The following is a 12,865-nucleotide window of genomic DNA, read 5'->3' as shown; positions in this document are numbered from 1 at the left end:
TGAACACTGCCAGGGATGGGGCAGCCACAGCTTCTCTGGGCACCCTGTGCCAGCGCCTCAGCACCCTCACAGGGAAGACCTTCTGCCCCAGAGCTCATCTCAATCTCTCTTCTGGCAGGTTCAAGCCATTCCCCTTGTCCTGTCCCTCCAGGCCCTTGTCCAAAGCCCCTCTCCAGGTTTCCTGTAGCCCCTTTAGGCACTGGAGCTGCTCTAAGGTCTCCCCTTCAGGAGCCTTCTCTTCTCCAGGCTGACCCAGCCCAGCTCTCTCAGCCTGGCTCCCAAGCAGGGCTGCATCTCAGTGGCCTCCTCTGGACTTGCTCCAACAGCTCCATCCAAGTCCCTCTTGTGCTCTTGCCCCAGAGCTGGATCAGGGCTGCAGGGGAGATCTCCCAGAGGGCAGCAGAAGGGCAGGATCCCCTCCCTGACCTGCTGCTCACGCTCTGGGGGTGCAGCCCAGCACACAGGAAGGGTCTGGGCTTAAGTGCAGACTGAAGCCAGGTCATGGGGTCCTTCTGTCAACCAACACTCCCAAGTCCTTCTCAGGCCCGCACCATCCAGACTCCTCCAGCTTGTTTTTGTGCTGGTGATTGCCCCAAACGGTGCAGGACCTTGCAGATACCTACAAAAACTTTGAAAAGCCAAATGTTCTGGTATTGGGATCAAAATTTTGCCCTGACATCAAAGCCACAGTCAGCAAAGAGCCTTTACTACAAATCCGGAGAGAGAACTAGCTTCAACAAGAGCACAGCTTCATCTTCAGAAGGACAGCTTCTCCAGTCTGAATGCCCAAACGATGTCTTTGAAAACCCACCATCTCAAAACTTGCCTGGCTAATGAGATCAGCAGAATCCCTGAGGTGCAGTTTGGTAGCAGCGGCCACAACTGAGTCCCATAGTACTGTAAACTGTTATGCACTTGCCAAATGTTACCACTGCTGATGTTCTTAGGGGGAGAGGAGGAGGAGTCCAGCTCGAGAGCAGGCAGGGTGCCAGGCAGGGTGCTGATGCCTATCCCCATGTCCTCAGGCTGGCTCTTTCCTTGCAGAAATCTGCCTGCTGACGCGGGGCCGGCGCACGGCCAGCGTGCGAGCAGACACCTACTGCCGCCTCTACTCCCTCTCCGTGGACAACTTCAACGAGGTGCTGGAGGAGTACCCCATGATGCGGCGAGCGTTTGAGACCGTGGCTCTTGACAGGCTGGACAGAATTGGTGAGTAGAAGGTGTGGGGGAGTCTCCTTCCCATTACCTGCTGCCCCAGTAGCAGTTGGGAACTGAAAGAGACCACAGAATCACAGGATGGTTTGGATGAAAAGGCCCTTCTGATCATCTAGTTCCAATCCCCCTGCCATGGGCACCTCAGTCAAGACCATATTACCAAAGGCCCTGTCCAAACTGTCTCTCTGTGCCTATTAGGAGCCCCGTTCACAACGAGTTAAGTCCACATTCGTCTGTCTCTTTCTTTCTCACACATACATATTTCTGCCAGTCTCTTCTTCCATTCATTTCAGGTCTGCAGTCTGTGGCCATGAGGGCCATGCTGGTGAATTCACTTGAGTTTGAAATTTAGCTCAGAATCTGTAAATACACAATCAGTAAAAGCCTCCCCTCCCAGTCCAAAGCAAACACGAGTAGCCACATCGTATTACTGCATTGTTAGAGCACACCGTGAGCCATCTTTTCAGTGGGAGACATAATTTCTGCTGCAAGCCTCCTTTTTTATCTAGGGAAGAGAAGGAGAACTGTCCTTTGTCACAACCAGAGATGTTTTAACACAGAGATTAAGTGATTTATGCAAGGTCAGGCAAGAATCCTTTGCAGAGTTGAGGACTGCGCATTTCAGAGTCCTGCGCTAACTTCTTTAGCTGCTTATTTTGCATCTCTTCACACTGCATGTATTTTCATTGCTTTCCAGAATCCAAAAGGTCAGTGCAGGTCTGACTACAATGTGGAAGGTGAGGAGCATGATGGGGTGAGGAAGCTAGGGAATAAAGCTGCATCCCAGCGAGGGGTGCAGTGCCTCTGGGGCTGCTCATGCAGGAACACCGTATTCTGTGCATCTCATTACTCGCTGCAAATCAAAACTGTGACCCCTGAGGAAAAGGGTAGGAGCTCAATATGTAGAGTTTGGCAGAGTTCCATGCTAATGAGGCCTTAGTGTAAGTGGCAAGAGTCCCATCACTTGGGTTATTTAAATTTCACTGTAAAACTGCTGAGAAAATGGAATATCAGGCACAGGCAGGGATGGTGTAACCTGACTTTATCAAATCATTCAGATTTAGGTGGTCAGAAATGCTCTGGTTCCTTGCTTGATGCTTTCTGTGGCTGTGTATACAGGTGGGTAGGCTGTCCTGTGTCTGCGTGCTGCTGCCCACCTAACAAAAATTCATGGAAATTTCCAGCCCAGCATAAAGAACCTCACATGCTTCTGACCCCAAGAGAAATACCTTCCCTCTACAGGCAGCTGCAAAATGTCAACGTAAGGTCAGCAGGTGAAACAGAGCAACTGGAATTAGAAGCCCTTTGGTGCATAGCACTGACATCAGCCTCCCCTCTTTCTGTCATTCTCATGACCTGCAACACCATCCCTATATTATAGAAGAGGCAGAGCCCTTCAGAGTCATATGGGGAAAATCCCTTTTTTCCCTGGTAGCAGACCTGAGAGCTGCCTGTTCTTTTGACTTTATATCCTCTGATACTGCGGAATCGCACCTTCGTAGCACTTTCCAACTCGGTTATGCCCTGCAGTCTCTGGGCTGATTTTCCTGAAGAGCCTAAGGGAGTTTTGTGCACCCAACTCTTTATGAATAAGGCATTTCTTCTCTTTCCTCTGAAACTTTCACCATCCACAAAGAGCAGTGCAGTAGCTGTGTAACAGCATCTGATTTTTTTAGGTGCGAAGATGACTGCATTCTGCTGTGTCTGTCTCTGAAACTAAAGAGATTATTCTACAAGACTGAAGTTAAGGAACAGAAGTTCATTAAAGCCAGGTATGAACAGAAGCAGGACCATATTTTTGGTTCCTGTTATGTTCGACTCAGAATCTGAACACAAGATGGAAGCAAATCGGAGCCTCTTTCAAGTCAGTGGTGTGTTCATTAACTCCCTCCTATCTGGACAACAACATGTCCTTGAGAAGCCCATGCGTCACTGAGTACACAGACTATTTCAGAGGTCTCTTTCACTCTTCTGGTACCAGGATAAGATCCATCCAGTATTACCCCATGCAGTCAGGTACAGGGAGAAAAACCTTAGGCCTTTCAGTCACAGTGGCTGGAGAGCTGTTTTCAGGATTACCTGCTACATGGAGGATTTGGAAAGTATGGTCTGAGCTTGTCGAGGTGGCAAGGAGGCAGGACGAAGATGTATGTCCTCATCCCTTGAAGCAACAAGAGAAATACTTGTAAACGGGAGGTGTAATAAGGCATTCACTTTGCAGAGCAAATGCATTTTGAAAGCTTGTAGCTAGGGGAAGGAGAGGGGCAGGTGCACCCTGACATTTGTGTCCAGTCTCCTGTTGGTGGATGGGCAGTGCAGCAGCATGGAAGCTGTCGTTGACGGCTATGCAAAGAGGAAGTAGCTAGATCCTTATAACCTCTATTAATGGGACTTGGTACTGGCATCCTGCCCGTGCCACATATGGCTTGGGAAGATGTTTTCCAGGTTTTCTGCACTTGCAGAGCTCTTTAAAGACAGACAGGTATTAGGTCTCCATGAATTGAGTAGGGCTGCAGTTCTACAAAGATCTGTGTCCCAGCTTAACTCTAATATCTGAGTAAATTCAGGCTCAAAAAACTCACCCTGCAGAATATCACATACCCCACTCTTGGCAGCCTCAGATGGAGACTTGAGGCAGTTAGGCTGATCATTTTATCATACATTCACTCTTCCTTTTTTTCTTGTTAGTGACCAAGCTGTGACATTCTTTGCAGTATTTCTGTATGGAAATGTTTTGTTCTTTTCGGCAGTGAGTAATTCTTTGTCTGACAAGCATTTGTGAATGTCCCAGTATGTGAATGTCCCAGTTTGTCCCAGCATATCTCATCATTTTGTTCCTGCCTGGCTTTGAAACAAGCTTTCAGCCACCACTGAAGCTTAAAATTAGATTTTCACAAACATTTGCACTTCTAAAACACAGTGTTCATTTTTGAAGGCCACTTTCAAATATTTTGATACGAGGATCCCAGTTAACCCAGGACTTGCATTGCCTCCAGGCATTTCAAATGCTAAACCACCAGAAGCTCAGACAACACAATAGCAGTCTCCAAATAAAAAATATCATTGTGGTACAAGGGTGTCAGTTCAGTATCTTATAGTGGTAGAAGTTTTAAAAGCTTTGTCATAAAAACAAGCCACAGAAATAGATGTTCCCAAACATTTGCTTGTGCATCCTCTTTGCCAGCTCGTGACCATGCTTCTGCACTTGAAATCCTGTTGGGTCTGTGACTCCACTTGTCCAGGTCATGACTAATACTGTGGGATTTGCTGCCTTAGAGGAAGGTGTTAGGTGAGGGGAAAAAATGAATGAGAACTGGGATCCACGCCAGGCTCTGCCACAGATTCCCTGTTTATCCTTCGCATGCCTTTGCTGTGCCTCAGTTCCTCAGTGCTTCTATGGGTAAAATAAGGCTAACAAAGGTGGAGCTTGGTCTTTGAATGGTTCTCAGCTGCTTGCTCTATGGCAGGTGCCCTGCAAGATCAGATGGATAAATGGAACAGGCCAAAATGTGTATAAATAAACCAAGAGGTACTCAGCATAGATTTTACACTGTATCTACACTGTAAGCCCAGATTTGTTTGCTGTGCGCAGGTGAGTAGCCCCCAAAGAGCTGCACATGTGAGATGAGCAAGCAGATTTGGTCATGAGGCGATATATATAGATAGAGAGATAGAGAGAGATGTATTCTTCTTGTTCAAGACTGCTGATACAGGCACAAGTAATGTAAGGGTAGAAGTTCCTGTGTCCCAGGTATACAATGTTAAGAGTGTGTGTGTGCTCTGGGAGAAAGCCTTATTTCAGACCCATATTGAACTCTTCCTTGAAGGTGGTGAAATCATAATCCAAGTGCTGAGCAGGTGAGGGTGCAGTGGCTGACATGAAATAGCTGTCATTTTCTACTGCACTGTGTCTTCTCTAGTTACCTGGGTAACACACAGATTCGATTGCTCATGAGGAATCAAAGTTCAGATACCACTCCAAAGTGAAATCCTCTCCCCTCATTTTCAATACTGCAACTTTTACAGTCAGCGGAGAGAAAAAGGCAAATAGAGGGTGACAGGTCTTTTGCTATGGTGGTTAGCTGAAGTTGCTTAGGTGAATCACTCCCTGAAGTGCTGTCTAACCCAGATATGCAGGGTAGGAGTTGGACTTGAGCAGGAATCGAATACTGCCATGTGAAAGCCAGTGTTTTCTGTTTAGCCTAAGGGAAGACGCCAGCAAATCAGCAGCCATGAGTGAACACGAATTACTTCAGCTTAATCAAGGTGAACTGACAACTGCGTTCACCTGAGCATGAAATGCATTTTCTCTTGCAACTATAGAAGGAAAATAAAGCCCAATACACCTAGACAGAAGGAACATTGCAGGGTGGTGGAGAGATCTCAGGAGCCCTTGTCTTTGACTTTGTAAATGACTTTTGGTCCCATGTATCTTGCGGGGTGCAAGGTGTCTGGGAAGTTTGGTCTTCTGGGCAGGAGTCACTAGTACTGCAAAAGGGTACTGGCTAGCTGGGAGACATGAAGCAGAGTTGGGAGAGTACCAGTGTAACTCCATATAGTCTTGCAGAGGACAGAGCAGGGGAGAAGGAGATTTCATTGTACTTTCAGCATACCCCAGAGCTTGCAGAATGTGGCTTTAGCACCACGGTGTGTGCTGCAATGTGCATATCAGGGCATAAGAGCACACAAATGGCAACTACTGCAGAGCAGTTTGAGAGCTGCACATCCAGATTGTGATGTGTTTATGTAGCCAGGGTCTCAGGAATGTTCATCTGAATTGGTCTAGAGCAGATTTGTTAACAATGCTGAACTCTTCTATGGATGCTTCTAGAGCTGATCCAGCTGGGTCAGCTTTGCTTCCAAGCTTTGCTTCCAAGGGTACTTCAGTTGTGAGCAGAAACCTTTACATGACTGTTAATGCAGTTCAGTGTGGGTTAGGTTACATTTGAGAGAAAGTCAGGCTGGAACAGGAGAAGGAGAACAAATTCTTCCTGGGCTTTAAGAATTATTTTGAAATTACTGTTCCATCTCTTATCATAGAATCATGAAATCATGGAATGGTTTGGGTTGGAAGGGACTGCAAAGCTCATCCAGTTCCAACCCCCTGCCACGGGCAGGGACACCTTCCACTAGAGCAGGTTGCTCCAAGCCCCTGTGTCCAAGCTGGCCTTGAACACTGCCAGGGATGGGGCAGCCACAGCTTCTCTGGGCACCCTGTGCCAGCGCCTCAGCACCCTCATAGGGAAGAGCTTCTGCCTCAGAGCTCATCTCAATCTCTCTTCTGGCAGTTTCAAGCCATTCCCCTTGTCCTGTCCCTCCAGGCCCTTGTCCAAAGCCCCTCTCCAGGTTTCCTGGAGCCCCTTTAGGCCCTGGAGCTGCTCTAAGGTGTCCCCTTGAGGAGCCTTCTCTTCTCCAGCTGCCCCAGCCCAGCTCTCTCAGCCTGGCTCCAGAGCAGAGTTCCATTTCTTTATTTAATTTTTAAATGATTACCACAGAAGAGCAGCTTAGGATACAAGTAATCCCCAGGCAAGGGAGGGCAAAGAACACCTTCAGCGCTGCTGTGAGCCCTTTGATACATCAGCGATCCAAGTAGTGTGTTTAGTACCCAGTCCTCTGAATTGCAAGAAATGAGGAGCTGAAAGAAGTCACCATGTGGCAGTGGGCAGGCACTCTGACTGCAGGCCAGGCAGAAGGAAGTCTAATAAAGTGAGATTATTTCAAATCCATGCTAATTCAGAAAGCAATTTAGTGACCTGAGTTCTGAATGTGCAGCCAATGGGCTTGGAACCCAATTTTTTTTTTCATTTCCTCTGTGTCTGTGCAGAGTTTTCACAACAGAGAGCTAATTATGATTATTTGATTGAAGAATTATTGTTGAGTGCTGGCTCCTTTTACGAAACCTCATGAGCTTTTCTCCCTGTTCTTTTTTGTGCTCTCTGCAGTCGAGGAAAATGTGACTTTGCAATCCTTTATTAAGGGAGCAACATCTGTTTGCTTAGTGTCCATAATTTTACATACCCTATTCCACTTCAAAGTACCAGTATCTTCGCTAGGAACATCTAGGCTCTAAATATCTTCTTTTTTAACCCTTTTCTATTTAGCCTATTGTTACAATGAGTAAAACTGGGACCTTTTAGAACCCAGAGCACTCCAGTGATGGTACTTATTTTCGTCTGAGTTAGGGAAGAAACCATATTGAGAACAAAAATGTGAGTAATGCCATGGAGACCTTTGAGTCGTTTACCTGACAGTGTTTCTGTAGCTCCCTCAATCCTGTTAAGAGGCACATCCAGGCCAAGGGATTGCTTTGGAGCCACCCAGTCCTCCAGTCATGTTGTCTCAGTAAATTTGGATAGTGCTTTTGGGATTAGAAGAAATGTTTGGGTAGATTGTTTATCTCGGTATCTTACACTCAGCACTTTATGTGGGATAAAGAACACAGAAGGAGAAACCTAACATCCAGCCTTCCTGTTTCCATGATATTAAGTTGGAAAGGGGTGTCCCTTTCCTTTCTCCTAATGAAGCTTCTCCCTGGCTTAGCAAGAACAAATGGCTCCACCATGGTTCACTGAGCATAGGTCTGAGCTGAGGAACATTAGTTGGGGTTACGTGGGGCCAAACTAATCATTTCTCTGAGTGTTGTCTTTGCTGCTCTCCTCTTGAGGCATGGGATGTGGCAGTAAATCAAGAACAGGAAAAAGGAATTTGAAGCAATTTAATATATAAGATGATGAGGAGATACAATCTCAGAACCACCTCCCCAGGCAAAGCATGGCTCCTACTGCCTCATCACACTCTCAGCTGATTTTCATGCAGGACCTTTGACCTGTGAGGGAAACATCTTCATCCCACTAGCATGTATGTTTGGAAAATATGAGCATATTCTCTGTTTACTGCTTTGCCAAGGAAACCAGAGGCTGCTGAGGAGCTCATCCTGTGTCTTCAAGAGCTCGGGTTATGAAAACATCAGTCCCTTCAGTGCATCCATGCAGCTCTGATTATCATCACAGGCGTTCTCATCTAAATGGAGGGCAGCCATGAAAATTGCAGGTTATTCAAGCACAGACAAGAAAATCAGAAGCCAAAGATAGGTGATATGGAATTAAAGGAGTGAGCTGAGGAAACACAGAGTAGTGGATGGTATCGAGTTTTTTGGAAAGGTGCATTAGCAACACAGAATCAGAATCCCAGGTTGGTTTGGGTTGGAAAGGACCTTAAAGCTCCTCCAGCTCCAACCCCTGCAACGGGCAGGGACACCTTCCACTAGAGCACGTTGCTCCAAGCCCCTGTGTCCAGCCCTGCCTTGAACATGGCCAGAGATGGAGCAGCGGCAGCTTCTCTGGGCACCCTGTGCCAGCGCCTCAGCACCATCAAAGGGAAGAACCTTTCTCTCTCCTTTTTCCAGCCCTCATCATTCCTCCTCAGCCCAGTTTTGCTACAGTGTGTTATCAGGAAAGCAAATGTGGAAAGGCAGCTTTTTTGCCTGCCTGCTTTGAACACAGCGTGTTGACTCCCATCCACATCCCGACCTTGCAGTTGTGCAGGAAAGCTACAGATTCCCCATGCTGGGATTTGTACCTTCAACTCCAGAAAAAGAATGATTCCAAACCTTCAGCTGTATCCCTCTTGAACTCAAGTATGCTAGTCAGGTTCACTCTTACTTGTAGTTCTTATTTAGGTAGGCTGTTCCTTCTCTCCAGACCAAAGCACTTACTATTTCTTTTTCTGTTTAATAAGCTCTTTTTGATTAATGTGTTTGTGAGCAAATATCCTTGTGGATATTGTCTGTACCTTTTCATACCTTGCAGTTGGACACTAGAACTAAACAATCAAAACTAGCATGACATGTAGTGTAAAAGATCCATCATATACTAAAGAAGCAAAAGCAACAATATGGATTTCATCTATGCACAGAACTGTTTCACATCGGTACGTAAAGGCCTGAGATGTGACTGGAATAGGATTGAAAGGAAATTCCCCTGAAACCTCGCTGGGAAGTACTACCTAGCATGGCAACCCGTTCATAACCATTCCTTCTTGGAAACTAGCAGCTGGCAAGTTTCAACCAGAATGCTGTAGGAGACAAATTTAATATCAGTTTAGGGACTTAGTCGATAATATCAATGCTCTTGAAAGTTGTGATTTCATGAGGGTGGAGGCAAGTTTAGTGGACATGAGCTGTGCTGCCTGCTTTTAGTTCCTAAAGCATGGCATGATTTTGGGGTTAAAATACAGAAAATGAGGCCCTTCCCCAGTCAGGCCTCTATCCCCTGCTCTGTAAATCCACAGCAGTTGGCACTCTGCTGTTCATTTGCCCTGGTCCTGTACAGGAGCTAGAAGTGATCAGCCAGGAGGCAGCAGACATTTGAATCAGGTTTGCTAATGATTTGGTTCAGGAGGGGGGTGAAAACAGCTTCTGATCCCATCCAAACTGGCTGGTGTCTCCTCTGGTGGTGACCTTTTCTACACTCACCCATGTGAGCTTCAGCTACGAAGTGAGCTCTGTACAGGCACGCAGCCAGAGGGCCAGGGTGACCCTGCACGCATAGACACACACAGAGGCAATACACACAGCATCTAGGCTGAACCCTTCATATCAAAACAGCTTCAGTTAGACAAAGCAGAGGTGCTGTCATCAAATCGCAGTAGCATTATGTTATCAGAAGAGAGGTCCCTTGAAAAGGCAAGAACAGGGATCTAATCTACACTAATGTTATTACAAAATCATTCAAATTAGCATATACCAGTTCCTTATCAGTCAAGTTATCGATTAGCATGTTACGAGAACAGACCTGTGAAAGCAGAGAGCCTGTCCGTATCAGAAATCTCCTTTGAGATATCATTTGTGCTCTGGTGAAAGGTCATCACTGGCAGCATCTCCTACCCCAATGCTGAATGGTTCTGTCCTTCAGTCCAGGAGAGTGGATCCATCCAGTGCCACATGTGCTCTCAGACTGCACAAAGTCATTACATCACTTCTCCCAGCCCATTGGAAAGGCAGAGTGCATTCTGGTATTTTGCTGCAGGCTTGGATGTCCAGCTGAACATGCAGTTTGCTTGCCTACAGTTCCTTAAAGTCTGGGCTAGAAGGGCACAGCCAATAGGTAGCATGGCTGAGGTCTCTCACTTGAGTCAGCTTGAGGTTTTGAGGTTTTCCTGCATGTAAAGTCCTTCTGTCCCTTATTCCTAGAAAAATTTCAACTCAAAACAAACATTTGACTCCAGAGGAAACATGTTACATGAGACAGATGAGGAAAAGGAGAGTAGCTGAAGACTCAGGAGACTTCACTGGACTTACTTTTTGAGGTTTTCCTTTGCAAACACACGCAAAAATTGCAGCCTGTGGATTTAGTCTCTTTCTCCAATGCAAGTTCAGATTATGTGGTTAAAATGGGAATCTTTCAGATTCATGAGCTTTGCTGCCAGTCTGCCACACTTCTCAAATGTTGGTTTACTGTCTAAAATTATGTGTCCTTCAGGCACTTTTTGATGGGATCTTAAGGTTTGTTGATCTTACCACAGAAGCAGAAGATGTGATGTTTGTCATCTTGTAGCTGGAACACAGATGACCTAATGACAGTGGCAGGGAGACAGTGCCAAAAATTTGAGGGAAGTCTGGCAGGAAGCTTTGAGGAACCCTGCCATACTTCGACATACCAGAATGACTCTTTCTCTCTTCACTTTCACTACAGGTAAAAAAAATTCCATTCTGCTGCATAAAGTCCAGCATGACCTCAATTCGGGTGTTTTCAACTACCAGGAGAATGAGATCATCCAGCAGATCGTGCAGCACGACAGGGAGATGGCACACTGTGCTCACAATGTCCAGGCTGCCGCCGCTGCCGCATCCACTCCCACCCCTGTAATCTGGACCCCACTGATCCAGGCACCCCTGCAAGCTGCAGCAGCCACCACTTCTGTTGCTATAGCTCTGACCCACCATCCACGCCTCCCAACAGCCATCTTCCGTCCTCCCGTGTCCGTCCTGGGCTCTCTGGGACAGCAATCCAACCAGACTCCAAGACAGCTAAAACGAATCCAGTCTCTAATCCCATCCACGGGCCCTTCTGCCGTTGGCTCTCCCTCTAGTACCCCGTCCCAGCTGCATACTCCAGGAGCAGAAACCCCTTCCTCCTCCTCCTTCCACATCCAGCAACTAGCAGGATTCTCAGCGGCCGCCGGCTTAGGCCAGTTCCAGGTGGGATCCCCTCCAGGTGGCTCAAGCCAGCTGGGTTTGAGCAGCCCATCCACAGCGGGACTGAGCCAGTTCCAACAGGGACCTTCTGGATCACCCTTAGGTACAGCTCAGTCTATGCAGCAACAACAGCAGCAGCAGCCAGCCCTTTCCAGCAGCGGATTTGGACATTTCCAGCAAGCTACAACTAGCTCCCCATCAACATCTCTCACTCAGCTCTCATCGAACTCGCCCCCCAGTCTTCTCAACCAGTTCCAGCCCACCACAAGACCACTGCAGGGCGGACAGTTACAGCAGCTCTCAAGTAGTGGGACTTTGGGGGGAATGAATCACTTCCAGCCTCCTCCTCCTTCCAACTCGCCATCCTCCAGCCTAAGCCAGCTGGCACAGGTCACTGGTGGGCCGTCCTCAGGTCTGTGCCAAACACATCCAAGTGCATTGGGATCTTCAACTGGAACGATATCCCAGCTCCACCAAGAACGGCCACCTTTTGCCTCCATGTCTCCACTACAAAGGTCTGGTGTCGCCTCTCCATGTTATACCCCTTCTGGCCTTAGTCCTCCTAATCAGAGCCCAGTGGTAACAAGAACTTTTCAATGTAGCCCTTCCGGGGCCTCAGGCTCTCACGGATCTCTGCTCCTGCCTCAGACTGCCAGCCCACCTCCGCAGATCCTGCAGGCCAAGAGCACTCCGCCGGTGCCGCCGGGACGTCTGAACCAGGACATCAAGTTGATTTCTGCTTCCCAGCCATCTTTGCCCCAAGAGCTGGCTCAGACACTGAGCCAAAGTTCTCCTCATTCCTCTAGAGAATCTGTTTCCAGCTTCTCTCCTTTCCCTGGTGGAGGGACTGGACTTCTTGGGAAGCCTTGTAGCTCAATTCCTGGGCGTGTGACTTTACCACGTCAGATGTCCTCAGGTTCCTTACCCCATCCGCTGGTGTTCGGGGCCAACACTGCAGGAGCTGCTTCTCTGACTGCTGGTGGGAGGAAAGAATCCATAGTGCTCACAGGGGACCTGGAACCTGTCAGATCCAAACTGCCCTCCAATTTGTGAGGACTCCTTCTGAGAGCTGATTATGTCAGCCCTGCAATTCAGTTCTTGATTAGACTTTTATGAATCATGTTTTCCTTTTCTTCTCCCTCTTCCTTTCCATTCCTTTTTCTCCACTTCTTTTGTTTAGGTTTAACTGTGACTAGAAACAAACAAAAACCACACAAAAAAGAACAAAAAAAGAAGATAACCAGGTATTCCTAGAGCTATAGATTTTTGGTCACTTGATTTTATAGAATATTTTAATACATGGAAAAAAAGGATATGATCAAATTTAATCCAACAAGGTTACGCATAGACAAGGCATGTGCCTGATCTGCAACATATGAATGATCAGCCACAGAAGCCACCAAGAAAGGTTTTCCTGTTGAGACAAAGATCCAAGGTTGACTTGAGCCATTAAAA

At 47.2% G+C, this 12,865-nt stretch overlaps 1 protein-coding gene across 1 annotated transcript in view; it reads left to right on the top strand.

Annotated features, from left to right (window-relative positions):
* The window catches only part of LOC104404726 (potassium/sodium hyperpolarization-activated cyclic nucleotide-gated channel 4-like), a 91,390-nt gene extending 78,927 nt beyond the window's left edge, over nucleotides 1-12,463 (top strand). The window contains 2 exon segments of the mRNA XM_010013243.1: nucleotides 1,045-1,209; nucleotides 10,908-12,463. Of these exon segments, the coding sequence (XP_010011545.1) occupies nucleotides 1,045-1,209; nucleotides 10,908-12,463 (1,721 nt within the window).
* Nucleotides 12,464-12,865: the final 402 nt, after the last annotated feature.

The sequence above is a fragment of the Nestor notabilis genome, unplaced genomic scaffold (assembly GCF_000696875.1).
Source record: "Nestor notabilis isolate BGI_N333 unplaced genomic scaffold, ASM69687v1 scaffold294, whole genome shotgun sequence".
Lineage (NCBI taxonomy): Eukaryota > Metazoa > Chordata > Aves > Psittaciformes > Psittacidae > Nestor > Nestor notabilis.
The sequence above is the reverse complement of the archived record's forward strand: the minus strand, read 5'-3'. Positions and strand labels throughout refer to the sequence as shown.